At 55.7% G+C, this 19,761-nt stretch overlaps 1 protein-coding gene across 3 annotated transcripts in view; it reads left to right on the top strand.

The window, feature by feature from the left end:
• PDGFRB (platelet derived growth factor receptor beta) overlaps nt 1–14,413 on the top strand; it is a 38,857-nt gene extending 24,444 nt beyond the window's left edge. For all 3 annotated transcript variants that reach the window (XM_059917492.1, XM_059917493.1, XM_059917494.1), the window contains 13 exons: nt 1,661–1,755; nt 2,748–2,880; nt 3,432–3,536; nt 3,910–4,020; nt 5,069–5,228; nt 6,291–6,451; nt 7,365–7,483; nt 7,726–7,848; nt 8,649–8,760; nt 9,198–9,297; nt 9,848–9,953; nt 10,847–11,079; nt 12,374–14,413. In XM_059917492.1, the coding sequence (XP_059773475.1) occupies nt 1,661–1,755; nt 2,748–2,880; nt 3,432–3,536; nt 3,910–4,020; nt 5,069–5,228; nt 6,291–6,451; nt 7,365–7,483; nt 7,726–7,848; nt 8,649–8,760; nt 9,198–9,297; nt 9,848–9,953; nt 10,847–11,079; nt 12,374–12,551 (1,736 nt within the window). In that variant the 3' untranslated portion in view covers nt 12,552–14,413. The remainder of the gene's footprint in view (nt 1–1,660; nt 1,756–2,747; nt 2,881–3,431; nt 3,537–3,909; nt 4,021–5,068; nt 5,229–6,290; nt 6,452–7,364; nt 7,484–7,725; nt 7,849–8,648; nt 8,761–9,197; nt 9,298–9,847; nt 9,954–10,846; nt 11,080–12,373) is intronic.
• The last annotated feature ends 5,348 nt before the right edge of the window (nt 14,414–19,761 follow it).

The raw sequence follows: 19,761 nt of genomic DNA, 5'->3' as shown, positions 1-19,761 counted from the left end.
CCAGTCCCTGTGCCTGCATGGACCTGTGTGCATGTGCTTCATTTATGCACCTATTTCCTCATGCAGTAAATAGTCACAGGATCACAGCTTCTCACTGGAGAAGGCCCAGCCCTGCCTGTCCTACTAGTGCCTACGGTCCAGAGAGGAGGCAGACAAGGAACTAGGCAACCTCACTGTGGGGGTCAGCATTTGGGGGGAAAGCCTAAAGGGAGAAGGGGCTCCATACCCAGCTGTGGGATTCAGGAAAGTGTCCTGGTAAAAGGAAGCTTTAGGTCAATACCTGAAAGATAACTAGAGTTAGCCTGGTGAGGAATAGTGCTCTGGTCAGACGGAACAGCCTCTGTAAAAGCCCAGAGGCAAAGTGGGTTCAGAGAAATTAAAGGAATTCAACCTGGCTGGAGAACAGAGTGTATATATTTAGGGGCTGGGGGAGGAGATAAGGGGGAGGGGACTAGTAAGGGAGGGGACTACAGGAGAAGGCAGAAGCCAGTGCAAGCAGAGCTATGAAGGCTGTACAAGGTGTTTTGGACACACTTATGCCTACACTTAGGTAGGTCCATGGGCTTGTACAGGCAAATACTGCTCTACGCAGACCTGCCTCCCCCTGCCCTGTGGCGGGATGGGTGATGGGTTTGAATGCATTATCTCACCCACACTCCCACACATGCACACATATCCCTGATGAGCAAGTGGGCACCTGCAGACCAGCTCTGAGCAAAGCAGAAGTAAAACTTTTGTGTGCCACTGAGGGGGAAGCCATGTACCAGCCCACGGGGAATTTCCATGGCTGGATGGAGGCCCCTCTTTTTACTTGGAGATGACCCCCTAGAAGATGCAGGCTTCCTTCCCAGGATGGGGAACAGGAGGAGAGGAGTGATGTTGGTCTGGGTCCCTGAGGAGGAGGGACAGAGCTCTCTAGCGAGCAGAGAAGGGCAGGAGGGTGACACTGGAGGAGGGAGTGAGTTCCCAGGGGACTTCATGGGTGGCCAGAGGGGCAGAACAGGGGAGGTGAGGGTCTGGCTAGGGCGGATGTGGAGGGAGTGGGAAGGAGTGGGTATGTGCAGCAAAGAGGCTGAGGCTTTGGGGGTAGAGGAGACTCAGGGCTTGGGGGGGCACCCAGAGTTGGCCCTACTTGGTTACCCCAGTCCCCTGGCCCACACCTCGATGTACTTTACAACTACCATCACTATGGGAGAGGAAACCGGCTCCTTTCTGCAGTCTGGATGCCTCAGGCTGTGGGAGCTCAGTTATTGGGTCCATTGGCCTCTCAGTCAGGCTCTGTCCTAGCAGTGACAGCCCCAGTGAGGGTGTGGATTCAGAGGAGAGGTAAACCACAGCCCAGCTGTCAGGAGCTTGCATCCAATCTGGAGCTATGGCAGACAGGCCAGACTAACCCTGGCAAGGGCTGAAGGGATTTGGAGGCCAGTAGTGATCCAGGGGTAGTTAACTGAAGGCCATGGGGTATTTATGCAAGGGGCTGGAGGTGTGGCCCAGAGGGGAGAGGCTAAGGGTCTGACATCATAGGCCAAAGGGGGATGGGGCTGCTTCCATTCTGGTCAGGATGGGCAGAGAGACATTTGTGGTGCCAGAGGTTGACTGAAGGGAGGGGAGCTGCCACATGCCCTGTTTGCTCATAAGCAGCTCTCGTCTCTGCTTCCAGCCCTACCCTTCAAGGTGGTGGTGATCTCGGCAATCCTGGCCTTGGTGGTCCTCACGATCATCTCCCTCATCATCCTCATCATGCTCTGGCAGAAGGTAAGCCCCACCCTTGCCTGATGGGTGCAGACTGGCACACCATTTTTTGCATGGACCCCCCTGCCATCCCCTATTGCTGGAGGATCGGACCATGGTCGGAGCCCAGCGTGGAGCTCAGGTGTGAAGTGATGCTGGGTGTTTGAGCTGCTTTCAACCCCAGCAGCCTGGGCAACATGGGCCTGGTCCAGGCCATCCAGGGTGCCCTGTCTCTGCTGTGCACCCCGCTTTCCATCCAGAGTCCTGCTCAGGCATCATCCCTGCCCATCGCAGCCACGGGGCATGGGACCTTCAGGGTGGACTGCACGGGCTCCAGCATTCTTCCAACTCTGACCCACAGAGACTCCCAGGATTCTACTGAAAGACATTCTAATCTTATTAATCTGTCATTTCAATGGACTGTTCTGAGATTTCACCATTCCGTGATTCCACCGTAGGATTGCAGCACCCCATGATTCTATCATTCTAAGATTCCAATCCTGTGACTCCAACATCCTATGATTTCAACACTCTTAAGGTTATATCTTTCTGAGATTCCCGCTGTGACTGATCCAGCGTGGGGAGGGGCCATCCACATCCAGTAGAATGTCCCTGCCTTGTGTTACTTTCCAGGGCTGCCTGTTCCTCTCTTCCCATCCGAGGAGCAGCCGAGGTTCTGGGAGAAGCTGGTGAGGAGGTTCTGATGAGCCTGCCCCTCAGCTGTGAGCTGCTCCTCAGCTGTGAGCTGCTCCTCAGCTGTGAGCTGCCCCTCAGCCGTCAGCTTCCCCTCAGCCGTCAGCTTCTCCTCAGCCGTCAGCTGCTCCTCAGCCACCTCCCCCTGACATCTGTTCCCGTGGAGCCCATGAAGGCCTTGGCTCTATTGACAACTTGCTGTATGGCTTCAGATATGCCCCTAATCCTTTCTGGGCTTCAGGTTTTCCTGCCCCATCTGTTTCATAAGGAGCTGGACCTAGTGGTCCCCCTCTGATGATCCATCCCTCGTCTTGGTCCTGCAGAAGCCACGCTATGAGATCCGATGGAAAGTGATTGAATCTGTGAGCTCTGATGGCCATGAATACATCTACGTGGACCCTATGCAGCTGCCTTACGACTCCACCTGGGAGCTGCCGCGGGACCAGCTTGTGCTTGGTCAGCCCAGGGAGGCCTCAAGTGGCAGTCTGGGGACTTGAGGCGGGTGGGAACACTGATGTCTGAGCACGGCCTTGCCATGATTAGCTTTGAGACCTAGGGCTGACGTCTTGCCTTCTCTGGCCCTAGGGCCCCGCCCTCTGTACAGTGGCGGCAAGATGATCTCCCAGGGACCATCCAGTGTTGAGGTCCTATGATCCAATGATGGTGTGAGATGGGACCCCTTTGTGGTGAGAGAGGAAGTATTGATCGAGGGCAGGCTGAGTGCCAGGCCTGTGCTTAGTCTAGCGGGAGAGGCTGAGAGGGCGTGGAGGAGCTGTGCTCCGCTCTGTGGGGAGAAGAAGGCTTCCAGGGACTAAAGAGGGGCCAGAAAGCAGGCAGGACTTAGGCGAGACCAGGAAGGTCTGCGAAGCACTGTGATTTTAGGAGTGTCCGTCGGAGAAACACCTTAAGTCCAGGGTGGCTTGAGGGATGTCTAGCTTGACCTCAGAGAGTGTAGGGGGGTGCAGCTTCCTAGTGCGCCAGGAGCTGAGAGATCATCTCTTCCCCAGGACGCACCCTGGGCTCTGGGGCCTTTGGGCAGGTGGTGGAGGCCACGGCTCACGGCCTGAGCCATTCTCAGGCTACCATGAAAGTGGCCGTCAAGATGCTGAAATGTGAGTCCTGGGAGCCCGCCCCTCCCTTACCTCTCCCCTGCCCCCTCCCCGCACATTCAGGCACTCCCAGAGAAGGCCTCACGCTGATTTTCCGGGCACAGGAAGTGCAGTCACACCAGAGCCAGCAGCACTCCTGATTCTGCTTTGGGAAAGAGGCTCCCTCACCCTGCCCCCTCCTCCGGCAGCCTCCTCCCCTCCTCCGGGATCTTCCTCCCATCCTCTTTCCTCTTCTCCTGTGCACGGGTCCTCATCACCCTCGGCCACCTGGGTCTTACAGCACAGCCTGGGACAGAAGAGCCAGAATAGGCTCCAGTGGGGTGTCTGTGGGGCCTCAGTGACTGGACCAAGCCTGAGGGCCCCCTCTCTCCCTCAGCCACAGCCCGCAGCAGCGAGAAGCAAGCCCTCATGTCGGAGCTGAAGATCATGAGTCACCTCGGGCCCCACCTGAACGTGGTCAACCTGCTGGGGGCCTGCACTAAAGGAGGTACAACCCACCCCTAGAGGATTCTGGGGAAGTGCCAGCGGCCAAGGCCTGGCCCCTCCCCGCCCCCTCCTCAGTTTACGGACAGGACACTCCAGCTGGAGGGTCCGTGCCCACCCTGTCTAGTGCCCTCACTTCACAGAGCCAGATGGGTGTGGGATTTAGCAAGTCACCAAATCACATCACCTTCAAGACCAAAAGACTCTTTAGTTCACCAGTCCTAGCTTCCAAATCAAGGGGTTCTCTGACATTTAAAAAATTTTCACGATACATTTTATTTTATTTTTACTTATTTATTTGTTTACAATACCTTTTAAAAACTATAAAATGTGACAGCTCATGTGACACTGAAATGAGTTATAGCCCCACCTCTGGAGCCCACCAACCAGCTTGCTCACTGTGAGCTGCTTTCACTCGGATCATAGAATAAGGTCTCTCCAGCCAAATGTGTTTATTTGAAGCTCTGATTACAAGTTAGGCCACAAAAAAAAAAAATGTTTTCACTATTTGCAGCTGCTTATTGTGAGATTTGGGATTTTCCTCAGTATTGTGCAACAAAAACAGAATACAGAAGTACGCTGTGTACGTAGGCCAATTTATGTCTGCAATGATCACACATTTCAAAATTTTTGATTCCACCAGTATGTTTAAGCTGCCACTGATTGACTTTAAGTCAATGTATCGTGTTTGAATTTAAAAAGTAACCTGGTAAACAGTTACCTTTGTTTATTTTGTATCCTGGGCTCCAGAATCAGCTTTATCAATAACAGCTAACCCTGTGCTTGCTACTTGCCAGGCACTGAGCTGAGCTGACAAAGGCATTGTCTCATGAATACTCAATGCAGCCCTTTGGGATGGGTATTACTAGCCCCATTTAATAGATGGGGAAAGTAAAGCTCAGGGAAACTAAGTGCCTTGCTCACGGTCAGGAAAGTCCAGGTTTGCCTGGCACCTAAGCCTCTTTGCTGACCCACGTGCAACCCCTCCTTAGCCTCATGGCCCTGATGGGAAGTCCCCCCCGGGGACTGTCCCTGAGCCTGTCCCTCCGCAGGGCCCATCTTCATCATCACCGAGTACTGCCGCTACGGCGACCTGGTGGACTACCTGCACCGCAACAAGCACACCTTTCTGCAGCGCTGCTCCAACAAGCGCCGCCCGCCCAGCGCTGAGCTCTACAGCAACGCCCTGCCCGTCGGGCTCCCGCTGCCCAGGTACTGGAGGGAGGGCGGGACCTGAATCTGTGGGGAGCCCTGAGGAGCACCTGCTCACTCCTTCCTTGTCCAGGACAGAAAGCTGAGGTGAGGGTGGGCAGAGCCACTCCTGGAACCAGGTTTCACTTGTTTCACCAGCCAGCCCAAGACCTGGCCCCTGGCCACCCCAGAGGTGGGCAAAACAATAACGGTGGTGATGATGGTGGCATCGGCTACCACCTACTGACTGCCCGTGGTGTGCCAGGCCCTGTGCTGAGCACTCTGGAGGCTCAGAGGGGGTGACCCCCTTGACCCCTCACCCCACCCCATCTCATCTTCTCCCGTCGTCGACAGGGGGCACCTGGGACCCTCCCGTCCCAGGCTGACCCCTCTGTAGTGCTCCACACTCTACTCCTCCCTCGCCACACCTCCCCCCTCCTCCCCACACCAGTCTCTCCAGTGCCTCCAGGGCAGCTCATCCCCTTTCTTCTTCTTTTCCAAAAATAACATTTCTTTGTTCTTTTGCTAATTACAAAAGCTATAATGTTTATTGCAGAGGCAAGAGTAAGTTCAGAATAGCATTAAAAGACATTAAAACTCATCCATGTCCTCCCCAACATTTTGATTGATTTCCTTCCAGTCTTTTCTCTAACCCTAGAGACACATGTGTACATAGTCCCACAGCTCTCGGGGGAGCTGCTGCTGCAGGCAGAGGCATTAAGGCGATTCATTGCCCACTTGCAGGGCATCGTGGCTGGACGGTGCTGTAGCGGCCACAGGAAGGCACTTGGGTACAGGCCCTTCCTGTGACCCTGGTCCTGGGGTGCTGGAATCACCCCTGGACGTAAGTTCTCTGAGGACACACCTTGGGTCCTAGGTCATCTTGGCAGACCCAGCGTCCAGCTCAGGGTGGGTCTGAGGTTGGCTGGAAGGGCTCACTACATGGTCATTCATATTGTGACAGACTGTGTGGGCATGCGAGAGTGAGGGAGAGAAGAAATGCATGAGTGACGGGGCCTTGCAGGAAGGGGAAGAGAGGGAAGAGTCTGTGCTTCTCCTTTTGTAACGCTCCTCTGCCCCCAGCCATGTGTCCCTGCCTGGGGAGAGCGATGGTGGCTACATGGACATGAGCAAAGACGAGTCGGTGGACTACGTGCCCATGCTGGACATGAAAGGGGACGTCAAATACGCAGACATCGAGTCCTCCAACTACATGGCTCCTTACGATAACTACGTCCCCTCCGGTGGGTGCGCACAGGGTCCTCACACCTATGTAGTCATGCATTCTTTTTTTTTTTATTTTTAAATTTTTTAAAATTTTTGGCTGCATTGGGTCTTCGTTGCTGCGCGCGGGCTTTCTCTAGTTGTGTCGAACGGGGGCTACTCTTCGTTGCGGTGCGCGGGCTGCTTCTCATTGCGGTGGCTTGTCTTGTTGCGGAGCACGGGCTCTAGGCGCGCGGGCTTCAGTAGCTGTGGCTCTCGGGCTCTAGAGTGCAGGCTCACGAGTTGTGGCGCACCGGCTTAGTTGCTCTGCGGCATGTGGGATCTTCCCGGACCAGGGATCGAACCCGTGTCCCCTGCATTGGCAGGCAGATTCTTAACCAGTGCGCCACCAGGGAAGTCCCATGTAGTCATACATTCTTTTCGAAACCTTTCCTCTGCCCAGCCTGGCAACAACCCTGCTAGGAAGGTGACCTTGTGCCCATTTCATAGATGCAGAAACTGAGGCTAGCCACCTGCCCAAAGCTGCTGTGTGGTGGAACCCCAATATGAACCCCCTGTTTCTGGGTCCAGAGATGTGTACACAGCCCACAGGGAGGGGAGGAGCTAGGGTGGGCGCAGGGGTGCCTGACCTGCTGGGGCCTCGGGGAAGAGTGGTCTGCAGGTGCCAGGCTGATCTAGAGTCCCTAAAGAGCAGGCAGGCCAGGCTGAGCAAAGGTGGCCCAGAGCTAAAGCCAAAAGTTTTTCTGGCCAGTGAGGGCTCTGATAAAGAAGGAGAATTTAAGTTAGATATTTGGAAATTGTTTTCCTTTTGCGGGAGGCTTAGAGGATCAGGAATCTTCTCTCTGGGACATTCAGCCTCCACGAGCCAAAGGCCAGGGGTTCTCTAGCCCCAGGGAGACACAAGACAGTGGGTGTCCTTCTGCTCTTCCCTAGCTCCTGAGAGGACCTGCCGGGTGACTTTAATCAACGAGTCCCCAGTGCTTAGCTACACGGATCTTGTGGGCTTCAGCTACCAGGTGGCCAATGGCATGGAGTTCCTGGCCTCCAAGAATGTATGTGTGGTCACAGTGAGCACAGTGGGGTCCTGGGGAGGTGGGTCACCCAGCCAGCCAGGGTGCTCCCAGTACATGGCCCCGTACGGCATCCCTCTGGTGGGTGAGGATGGCAAATGCCCTCACACCTGGTGGCCCGTCACACCTGAGCAGCGATGCATATTTCCCAAAGCCCCTGACACGGAGAGTCTTTCCCCACAATTGCCCCCCACGGTCTCAGCTCCCGTCTCCTCCCTCCCCAGTGCGTCCACCGAGATCTGGCAGCCAGGAATGTGCTCATCTGTGAGGGCAAACTGGTCAAGATCTGCGACTTTGGCCTGGCTCGTGACATCATGCGAGATTCGAACTACATCTCCAAAGGCAGTGTGAGTGCCTTCCACCGTCCTCATGGTTCGCATGGCTGTGGCTCATGGGAGATCAGGACAGGGTTCTCATGGCCTGCCCTGCCCAGCGGCGATGGGCTCTGCCTGCCTAGCCCTGTGTGCAGGGACGGGAAGGGGAGCCACTAGCAGTGCATGGGGTGGGGGTGAGACGCCGAGGCCCGTGGGGTAGACCGGGGGCTCAGATTTGCTGGTCATGGCAGGGGCCAGGGACCAGCTGTAAAGGGTCCTGGGGAGGTTGAAGGAGCAACAGGCCAAATGTGCTGTCCCAGCAGCGATGGTGAACAGAGGAAGAAGCCCAGGTGACAGGCTAAGACAGATGAGTAGATGGCAGGCGGTATTTGGTTCAAAGGTGACCATCCTGCCTCCCACTCATGTCCCCACTTCCCGCGTAGGGACAGAACTGGAGGGACACTGGGCCCCAGAGATCTAAGGCAGCTAGGATGAGAGCTGGGTGACACCTTGGCACGTCTCTTCCTCCCCCCAGCAGGGGCCTCTCCTGGGGTCAAGAAGGGGAGCCCGTTCCATGAGAAGCCTCAGACCCTGGGGCTCTCCCTCCTGGACAGGGGTTACCATGTCCCCAGCTTGTGAGGAAAGAAACTCAGCCTCCTGATCCTCTGACCAGCACTGGGATGGGCGTGGGAGCCGTGCACCAGCAGAGATGGGCCCTCAGGGACCGGGAAGTGAGAACGAGCTGGGGGTGGGAAGTGCCAGGCTTCCTCCCGGCTCCCAGGTGCAGAGTGGGGCCCGGCCCCTCGCGCTCAGCAGCCTCCGCCCTCCCGCAGACCTTCCTGCCTCTGAAGTGGATGGCCCCCGAGAGCATCTTCAACAGCCTCTACACCACCCTGAGCGACGTGTGGTCCTTTGGGATCCTGCTCTGGGAGATCTTCACCCTGGGTACACTTCCTTCTTCCTCCAGTCCACAGCCTCATGGCACAGCGTCCGCTCTGACCGCTCACACCTCCATCCCGGTGGGGCTGTGGGACGGGCTCTGGGACAGGGCTCAGGAGCTCTGCTTCTTTCTTGTTACTGTGTGACCTTGGCAAGTCTCTTGCCCTCTCTGGATTCCTTTACCTCCCCATCTCAGTAGAGACGAATTTGGACAGTGACATCAAAAAGCCTGCTTGGCTCCGGTGTTCTCTGGTTCTCTGGTTCTGGGGAGGGATGCAGTCTCTGTCCAGAGCCTATGAGGGAGCCCACATGTCCCAGTGCCAAGGCCACTGCACCCTCACCGACGCTGGGGTTGGTGTGCCTCTCCCTGTCCCATGGAAGAAGATTCTTGCCACTGTTCTGACACCCCTGAGCCTGTGTTTCTTGTCTCTGCTCCCTAACAGGTGGCACCCCGTACCCAGAGCTGCCCATGAACGAGCAGTTCTACAATGCCATCAAGAGGGGCTACCGCATGGCTCAGCCTGCCCACGCCTCTGACGAGATGTGAGTGGAGCACTTGGGAAGATACTTTGGGTGCAAACAGTAGATATCCAACTTTACCAGCTTAAGGCAAAAACAGATTTATTAGTTCAGAGATGTAGAAAAATGTAGGTATAGCTGGATCCTGTTGTTCATAAGACATCATCCACACTCTCTCGTTCTACCCTGGGGCTCTGCTCTCCTCCGCGTCAGCCTCACTTTCAGGTTGGCACCGTCCAAATGGCTACGTCCTAGCTGCTTTCACCGTAGTTCCAGTGAAAGGTCCAGAGGTGACTGTCAAGGGCTCGGCTGGGGTCACCTGCCCATCCAGAAAACCAGCCACTGAGCTAAGGGGATAAAAATGCCTAGTGGTCACGCCTGTGTCATGTGCTCACCAAGGTGTGATCAATCCCATGGAACCACTGAACTGAGGGTGGTGGGAGGGCTTCCCAAGGGAACATGCAGGTGCAGTAATGGAAAAACCCCTCCCCTCCTAACTCTTCATTACTCCCCTTGTTCTGGGAGGTGGCAGACCCTGAGCCAGAGACCCTGACCCCTCTGCCCCTCTCCCCAGCTATGAGATCATGCAGAAGTGCTGGGAAGAGAAGTTTGAGATTCGGCCCCCCTTCTCCCAGCTGGTGCTGCTTCTCGAGAGACTGCTGGGCGAGGGTTACAAAAAGGTATGTTGAGGCAGGGTTGGGGTGGGGAACGGAGAGTTCTGGTCCAGAAGTAGACACAAGGTACAAGGCTTTGTGTGACATGCTGGTATTTGGGGGACCATCCTTTCCCCTCTCTGGGCCTCAGTTTCTCTGTTGGTACTAATAGGGGATGGGCTGGAGCTGTGAATGTAGTTTATTTTAGCAGCATAGAGTTTTTAAAAGTGAAATCCTATGTGGAAGCTGATTGATTTAAAGTGGGGGCAGGAAGCCTCCAGCCCCCTTCATCCTGCATCCTTCCTCATGCCTTTGCACCCAGACCAAGTCCTGGGCCTCCGTCACAAGTTTGAACAACCCCAGGCGAGATGACTGCTGAGGGCCTGACCACTTGGACCCTGTGGCGGGCTCATGCAAGGCTTACGGAGCCAGCAGGGCCTTAAAACCCTCCCTGCCCAACTACCAAGCTACAGTGAGGGGGATGCACGTGTCCTCTGGCCCAGACTCAGTCCGTTCCTAAGCCCACTCCCAACCACATCTGTTTACAGCTCCAGGACCAGTGAGATGGAATGGTCTCCCTTCAGTAGCGAGGGAAACTGTGGCCCCAGCGAGGGAGGCCATGGCAGGCAGAGAGCCCGTGCCTGTCTGCCCTGAAGTGGGGGAAGAGTTAGGGTTGCGGGTGCTAGTCCGATCCCTGTCCCCTCCCTGGGTGACCCTGAGCTCATCTTGTCTGGTGAGAGGCCAGGTAGGAGAGCAGCTCAGCTGTGTGGCTTTGGGCAGTTCTTCCTCTCTGAGCACCAGGTGCCTTATTTACATGAGGCGGGAGGGGCTGGGTCAGAATCTACCCGTTGGATGATCCCTAAAGGCATTTCTGGTCTGACCCTGCCTGTGTCTCGGGTTCTTCCTGCCCTGCTGAGCAGAAGTACCAGCAGGTGGATGAGGAGTTTCTGAGGAGCGACCACCCAGCCGTCCTTCGGTCCCAAGCCCGCTTGCCCGGCTTCAATGGCCTCCGATCCCCCCTGGACACCAGCTCCGTCCTCTACACTGCTGTGCAGCCCAACGAGGGTGACAACGACTATATCATCCCCCTGCCTGACCCCAAACCCGAGGTTGCTGATGAGGGACCACTGGAGGGTTCCCCGAGCCTTGCCAGGTAGCCATTCTGACCTGCAGCCCAAAGCAGTAGTGTGCATAGTGTGTGTGTGTGTGTGTGTGTGTGTGTGTGTGTCTTTGTGTGTGTGTCTGTCTGTGCCTTCATGCCATCAGGCTTGCCTTAGAAGTAAGTTACCTAGGGTGAGTACTTATTCCTGCCAGTGAATAGAAGAGAGAATTGAACTCATTTGACCTGTGATGACCTCGAGTGGAAATGGCAGGCTGGTAAGAGAAAGTGGCCTGAGACATATTTGTAAGGTAGCTGTTTTCTTTAAAGGAGCCTCCACAGGCCATCTACTCTGTCCCCTCTCTTAGGCCCTGTCCTAGCCCTAAGGAGGAAAAGAGGAAAATCTAATTCGCGTCCCCAGCACCCCATGTATTACTCTGTGGTCATCGCCAGCCCTGTGGTCTGTCCTTTAGCACCATGCCCTGAGGACCCCAGGGAGCCTGGCACAGGGAGGCAGAGGTACCTACAGAAGTTCAGGCCAGAATTCAGACTGAGGAGGAGATTCGTGCTTTTCTTTTGCCTCGGGATATGACGTTACAATATGGGGAGGGCTTTGGAGGAAGGCCAGCTGTCGCCTGGACTAGATGTTCCCCATGTGGCCAGACCCAGACCCAAAACAAGATCCACCCTATGGTGAAATGGCAGGGACCCCAAACTGGGTGCCAGCTCCATCTCTGCCGCTAGCTGCCGTGAGACCCGGCCGCACATCTTCTCTGCGAGCCTGTCTCTCCACGTGCACTTCCTAGTGCACACATAGGACTTGGCAGGCCCTCCCCACCCTGTTTGAGAAGCTAATATTCCAAGGCTCCAAGTAGCCAATGTACAGAGGAGTTGAGCTCAGGGTTCAAACAGCTTGGGGTGTGAATGTTGGTGCTGCTCTGTGCCCTCAGACAAGCTGCTTCCCCTCTCTGAACCTCAGTTCCCTTATCTGTAAAATGAAAACAGTAAGAGTACTTCTATTTGGAGGTTGTTGTGGGGATTAAATGAGATCATTATACATTCAGGCATGCAGGAGAGAGACACTGACAGGTGAGCAATCAACTCAGTCTGCTCTGAAGCCCCAACTCCTATACTTACCCGCTGTGTGATGCAGGGCCATGATGTAACCTCTCTGAGCTGCACTTTCCTCACAGCGCCTGCCTTGCATAGTCTTTACAAGGATTCAGTGAGTTAAAATGTGTAAGGTGCATGCTGCAAGGGTGGATAGATAGAAAGCTCTACGTTAATGCTGTTATTATTTCACTGTGGTTCCCTCCCAGCCTCTCACTCACTTGCCTTCCACCTCTAGCTCTGCCCTGAATGAAGTCAACACCTCCTCTACCATCTCCTGTGACAGCCCCCTGGAACCCCAAGAGGAACCAGAGCCAGAGCCCCAGCCTGAGTCCCAGGTGGAGCCAGAGCCCAAGCGGCCGCCGGATTCCAGCTGCCCTGGGCCTCGGGCCGAGGCGGAGGACAGCTTCCTGTAGGGGCTGGCCCCCACCCTGCCCTACCCGAAGCTCCCCCTCTACCTCCCAGCACCCTGCGCCTCCTGGCCTGGCCCAGCCTCCCAACAGCCAGGCTGTTCCCATCAGCTGTCCCCTCTGGAAAGCTTTTGCCCCTGGCACATCACACCCCAACCCCTGGGGCTGGCTTAGGTGGTAAGAGAACTGTAGGGACCATGACCAGTCCTCTGCCTCTGGAGAGCGCATGTGACTCTGAGCCAGGTTTCTCCCAGGGGACTCAGTTTCCCCATCTGTAAGATGGGAAAGGTGGGCTTGGCAACCCACAATCTGGGATTCTCACCCTGGCTGACAGATGTGGAGGCTGGAATCCCTGAGGAGATGCTCAAGGTTCATGAGGTGGTAGGTTAACTTTTTTTCTGTTCAGCCAGCTGCCCCTCAAGGAGCTGCAGCTCTCTCCTTGCACTTTTTCCTGCCCAAGAGCTGGGGAAGGGACCCTAGTATCTCTGGCTCCTGGCTGAGCTAGGGCCTGGCCTTGGACAGTGTTGCCTCATCCAGGAGCCACCTCCCCTCAATGCCAGTCTTTGCTTTCCCAGGCCCAAGCTGGTCTGGGGCCTTCCAAGCTTAATTAATGCTGGGGGCTGAGCCAAGGACAGGACACCCTGGCCTGTAGCCCCTGCCCCAGGCACTCGGGGTACACCTCCCCATAACATGCCTGTGTCCGTGTCTTCCTGGCCCCATGGATCCAGGGGTCTTTTTCCTCATCACTGCCAGTCTTACTCCACTCACCAGAGTCTCCAGGGCCAGATGGGCCCCATGTCTGTGACGAGTGTGTTGACGTGCCTGCAAGAGGTGTCCACACGTGTGGACCAATGTGGCATTGGACCCGCTAAGAGACCTTGGAGGAATCCCTCGCCCTCTGTTTTCCCTGTTGAAAAATGAGCAGGTTGGACTCATTGACTTCTGGTGCCCTGCCAGCACTAACCTTCTAGAATATTCCAGGGGTTGCACACTTGCCCAGATGAAGCAAAGATAAACCCTCCAAACCTCTATCCCGGGTTAGTTGGGGTCTGGGGAGGTTCCAGACTACACATCACACTCCGGGCATTCAGGAACTGTGCCCCTTCCCCAGGCCCCTGGCAAGTCCCCAAAGGCCAGCTGCCCAGGCCTTGACTCTGAGTGACAGCCAGTGTCCTGGAAAGCCCCCAGAAGCTGCCCCAGGGACATGGGGAGACCGTGAGACCCCTTTCAGCACCCACATGACCTCTGGAGCTATTCTGGGCAAAGGAGGCCGAGACGGCAAGTCAGACCACCTGACACAGCCCACCACTCCAGAGCCTGCTGTCCAGGTCTGTGCCGCAGGCCTAGAGGACAGCGAAAGGACAAGAAACCTTGGATGGGGGACCTGAGGAAGGGGCGCAAGAGGTGGGTACTTTGGGGGGTGTCTTCCCACCTGCCAGCTGCCCCACCCTGAGGCAGGAACCGTAGAACATGGCTTTGTCTGCCCGGGGACGCTCACCTCACTGTGTCTGCCAGCCCAGTGGGCACTGGAGGGGTCTGGGCCGTGAGGGCTGTGGCCAAGACTGCTGACGGGGGAAGGGCTGGACGGAGGGTGAGGGAAGGTCAGCGCCTCTGGGCACCAGCCCCCTGTGTTGGTTGGCACCTCCCCGCCCCAGGACCCACGAAGCCTGGTCAAGGAGAGGGCGTGGGTTCTCACTACGGTACCAAAGATGTAATCACCTAGGTTTACAAGTATTTTTAGGACTCACATTAACTCACATTTATACAACAGAAGTGCTATTTTGTATGCCATCAACTTTTCTTCTCTGTGTACTTTTTTTTTTTTAAGAGAAAGATTTTAATATTAAACCTGGTGCTTCTCACCCACAGACCTTGTGGTGTCTCGCAGGTTTGGATCCCTGGGCCCGGGAGGTGGCCAGAGTGGGGTAGGGCAGCCGGGCTCGCCCAGATGTAGGATCCCTGCACAGGGCGCTTCAGCTCAAGTCTTGCTTCCATCTGTGAGACGGGGGTCTTCACACTCCCCCCAGCTCCTCGCTGGTAGCCGGGTGACCTGGACCTCAGGCTTTGGTTTTCCAAGTTGTGAAAGGAGAATGCTCTTCCGGCTCTGCAGTGCCTGGTTCTGGGTTGGGAGCCTGCGCTCCCCTGCCAGCCCCACTCCGCCCCACCATGTGCTTTGGCTTTGGCCGTTAAGCCAGGCCACCCCCCTCCCTCCCTCCGCTCTGCCCATGGGCCCAGATTGAGGCTGGTGTGGCCCATGAGAGGCATCCGCTAAAGCCCAGATCCCAGGCCCCGGTGAGTAGTGGTCGTGTCTCAGGTAGGAGCAGGGCAGATGGACAGAGCGCCCAAGGGGTCCAGAGAGCCGGAAGAATGGGGAGAGAGGGTGAAGGAGAGGGAGGAAGAGGAAGGGAGGAAGACGCGGGGTGAGAGCCACCAGGACAAGGCCAGGGGAGGGAAAGGCGGCCCGGCTGGGTCTCTGAGAGCAAAGTCTAGCCAGGCTGGGAGAGGGGTGCGGACCGGCCCCCCACGGCTGCAGCAGCTCGGTGGCGTGGGGCTGGCACGAACCAGGCATCTTGGTGTCTGCTGGCCGGCTCGGTACTGGACGTCGGCTCCACTGCCCAGCGCAGGCCTGGGAGACCTGGCAGCAGTAGGGGGCCAGGGCAAGAGAGCTGCCAGGGGCAAAGGGCAGAGTGCACAGGTCCTGGACCCAGCCTGGGGCTTCCTGGCCCTCCCACCTGAGCCCTTTGGGAGGGGTCACCTGAGATGGAACCAGGTTTCGGCTTGAGATCTGTCACACCTCACTACGTGACCTTGGCCGTTCCCTGCTCACTCTGAACTGGGGAAGGGGCCTCTCAGTCTGTTTCTGGGGACAGGCACCTGGTTTTGGAACCACAGGGCTCCCTGGACCGCCTCCAGAAGTCTGGGGCCGTGGCTGCCGGTGGGGAGAGGAACAGAGACGTGGGGCACCTCTGACTCACGGGCCCAGCCGCCAACTCAGGGGCGGTTGAGCCACCCCCAGGGAAACCCCGCCTGCTGCAGGGCCCACCCTCCTGGGGGTCCTGGCCTTAGAGCCCATGACCCTGTCTCTCCTGGCTGTGGTAGGAGATGAATAAGCCATACCCAGATCTGCCCTGTAAAGAGAGTAAACAACCACATTCCAGATGCGGATTATCCTCGCCCGCCCGTGGGAGAAGTCTCCATCTGGAGGTCAGGGGACCTCGGCTCCCTCCATCTCAGGCCTGCTCCTTATGGGGCCTTGGGTGGATTATTCGGCCTCAGGCCTCCATTTCCCCAGAGGTAAATGGAGCTAATGATGCCACAAAGGGATGAAGGAGGATAGAGCGCTGGTGCTCACTTGCTGAACAGTTACTCTGTGCCAGGCCTGTCCTGTTGCTGCACACATTTTCTCATTCGCCCTTACATCCACCCTGTGAACCAGGGGCTACTATTGTCCCCATATTACAAAGGGGACACCAGTTCAGGGGGGGTTGAAGTGGCTTGCCCAAGGTCATCTGGTCGGTGTGGCACGGAGGGGATAGGAGCCTGGGCCTGGCCGACCCCCAGGTCAGCCCTAGGGGAGGCGAAGCCCAGGCCGGGTAGCAGGGCAGGTGAGTGGGGAAGCCTGGGTCCCAGCCCCGGTCTCCTGACTCCAGACCTCTGGGTCTGTGGGTCCCCAGGAGAAAACACTGGGGGAGAGGAGAGAGCTAAGTGAGTCTGAGGGCTAAGTGAACATAATAAACAAGTGTCTGGTGGGGGGCTTGGAAACCACAGGCCCCTGTGCAGAGGGGTGCAGGAGCTGGAGGACGGGGGAAACGTAGGTCAACCTCTGCGGGCTCCCGCCACTCAGGCGGGCCCACGGGAACGGGTGAGCTGGAATTTTCCTCCCAGACGATGAGCCACTTGACTACACAATTCTTCCGCCACCCTATTCACAGCCAGCGTCCTTGTTCCTGGAAAAAGAGGGAAAGACTGAAAGCTTTTGCTGAGGGGCCCTGACCCTCACCTGGTGAGGGGCCCCACGACCGCCATTAATGCCCCTTCTTTGAATTAGAGCACTGTCTCCACAAGGCCTCTTCTATTTCAGTTTCTCATTCAGCTTCATAGTCATTTAGAATTACTTCTATAAAAGCATTTATATAATATATGCCTACACTAAAAAGTATCTATTACCAAATATGCAATATAGAAAGAGACCCTTGAGACCCTGGCTCTGTCCCGGTCCCTCACCATTTACAGTGGGTTCCTATCGGTGGACCCATGTGATGTTGACAGTACAGCCAGGAGACATGCCAAGGGAAGATCCAGATGAGGAAGCTGAGGCTCAGAGCCATGAAGTGCTGGCCCGAGGTCACACACAGGGAGGCTCATGCCTGCCGGTCTGGTGTCCTTGCCACTGCCTTTCTCAGGGAGTCTCTGAGTCCAGTTCCTGGATGCAGAGTGGGCAGCCGGCTGAGCCTTGGGGTCAGGGTGCTGACCGTCCACTCGGGGTGAGGCTCCTGGAATTCCCTGGGTAGGCTCCTCCTTGGAGGGGGCTTCTGGGGCTTCTCTGGGCTGTGATGGGTTCCCACAGCTCAGAATACCATCTGCCATGACCTGCCATGACTTTTGGGGCCTGATGAAGGGGGCCCAGCCTGGGGCAGGGGGTGGCCCTTCTCAGGATCCAGCAGGGACTCAGGGACATCACAGAAGCCAGACTATCTCTCTGTGGTCCCCCTCCCTCTGGCTCAGCCCCTGCCCTTCTCTCTGGTCCCCCTTTGGCATGCTTGTCTGCCCTCTCCAACAGCTCCCTATGCCTCCACCCCCCCTGCTTAGGGCTCCTTTCCTCCTAACAAGGTTGGGGCAGTTCCAGTCTCTTTCTGGTTTGGGGTTTTGTGGGTAATCACTGCAAGGAATTAGAAAGTCACAAATACAGGGAAGTAACAAAGCTTCTGGAAAATCACAGAATTCTCAGAGTGGTTGTTCCCCTTCTGAAGGGACAAGACGGCAGCTTCCACGCCTGAAAGTTTTTCTTCTTCGTTACTGATCTTCTTGAAGCATACTATGACCTTGGCTCTCCTTTGCTCAAACACCTTTGATGGCTCCCCACAGCCCAACAAACAAAGTCCAGACGTCCTCATGTGGTCTTCAAGGCCCTCCCTGACCCGGCTCCCACCTCTCCTGCTCCCTCTCCCACATCTGCCCTCAAGGCCCGTCTACCCCTGTGTGGCCACGAGCTGTCCAACCTTCCAACCGTGCACAAGGCTTCCCTCTTCTCCACATCCTTACCAACACCTATCGCTTGTCTTTTTGATAATAGCCATTCGAACAGGTGTGAGGTGATATCTCATTGTGGTTTTGATTTGATTTCTTGATGATTAGTGATGTGCATCTTTTCATGTGCCTGTTGGCCATGTGTAGATCTGCTTTGCAAAAATGTCTATTCAGTTCCTCTGTCCATGTTGTAATTGGATTTTTTTTTTTTTGCTATTGAGTTGTATGTGTTACTTATATTTTAGATATTAACCCCTTATCAGATATATAATTTGCCAATATTTTCTCCCACTTCATAGGTTACCTTTTCATTTTGTTAGCTTTTGCTGTGTAGAAGCCCCACCTCTGCATCTCTGTTGGCGCTGTGCTTAGCACCTAGGACTCCCAGCCCTCTATGACTGAAAGGCAAAGTCTTGCTCTAACTTCCAGCCCAGCCCAAAGCCACCTCCTCCAAGAAGCCTTCCTAATACTCAGCTGGAAGTGGATTCTTTTCCCAGTCCTTTGCTTGTGCCTCTGATGGGCCCTCATGTTTTTTTGACACCCTCAGTCCCCTGATGTCCTATGTGCTCTCTCACCTCCAAGCCTTTACCATGCTGTCTCTCCTTCCTAGAATTGTCCCTACTCCTCCCTGCACCTCTCCCCAACTCCTTCTCAGTTTAGGCAGACTCTTCCTTGTCTTCAGTGCTCCCAGGATGTCCTGCAACTCCGCTGATGTCCTAGTTCATCTTCACCACCAGGCTGTGAGCTCCAAAGGGGAGGGACCATGCCTGCCATGTTCAGCACTGTCCCTAAGGCCAAGCAGAGAGTCAACACTTGATAAATATTTGTTGAATGCACTTCACCTGCATTACTGTCTCACTGGATCTGAGTTAGTAACCCTTCCCCTGTTTTACAGATGAAAAAAACAGAGAGGCCAGGGACCTGGCTGTGGTCACACAGCTATGAGTGGGGAATGTGATTCCCAGTCTGTCTGGCTCCAAAAACCAAGCCAGTCCCCTCTACCCTTGACCTTCCTGAGAGCCCCAGCCATTGCTGAAGGCAGGTGGTTAAAAACATGGTCTCTGGGGCTGAGTTCCTGAGTTCAAATCCAGCTCTGCCACTTATCAGCTGTGTGACCCTGGGCAGAACACATCTCTGAGCCTGTCTTTCCTCATCTATAACATGGAATAATTATAGCTATCCCCTTAGGCGATTGTGAGGATCATATGAGATGACCTGTACAAAGAGTTTAGTCTAGAGATTGGCACAAAGAAAGTGCCCAATGGACAGGGGGGGACTCAAGACAGGCCCTCCTTATGTAACCACTTCACTGCAATTACTAATGACACCCCTTTTGGTCTCAAAGTTCCCCATTTGGATGATAAATCATAGCAATATAGACTGATGTCAGTATTATCACCTGCATTATAGTACCACCACTTAGGACAGGGAGGGCCCTGAAGGCAGGAAACTACCCTGAGCCTTCTCCTTCCTGGGCCCAGAACAGGGCCTGGCACGTGAAGTAGTCACCAAATGGATTGGTTTCTGAGAGTGGAGGACTACTTTTACTCTCTGTTCGTTTGTTTATACATTTACTCATTTATTCATGTATCCGGCACTGACTGAGCTCCCACCATCTGCCAGGCGTGGGCCAAGGGCGGAGGGTGTAAAGGAGACCAGGAGAGATGCAGGGCCTGCCAGGGAGCTGTGATGGGGGTGGAGGGTGTCAGGACCACGTTATATCAATAGCCTCCCTCACTGAGAACATCCTGACACTGAGAAGTGCTGTGACCTCAGGGGGCCAGTGGGAGTATAAGACAGACAAAGGGAGGAAGGGTGAGCACAGTCCAGACAGAAGCAGGAGCACATCGAGCAGTAAGAAGGAGCATGGCGAGTTCTGGAGCTGAAAGCTCGGGGCTCAGTACAATGGGGAGAGCGAGTAGAGAGGGCGGAGGATCTGAGGTCAGATGTGGGCAGGTCGCAAAGGCTC

Source organism: Balaenoptera ricei, chromosome 3 (genome assembly GCF_028023285.1).
Source record: "Balaenoptera ricei isolate mBalRic1 chromosome 3, mBalRic1.hap2, whole genome shotgun sequence".
NCBI lineage: Eukaryota > Metazoa > Chordata > Mammalia > Artiodactyla > Balaenopteridae > Balaenoptera > Balaenoptera ricei.
Note: the sequence above shows the minus strand (reverse complement) of the source record. Positions and strands in the feature narration are given on the sequence as shown.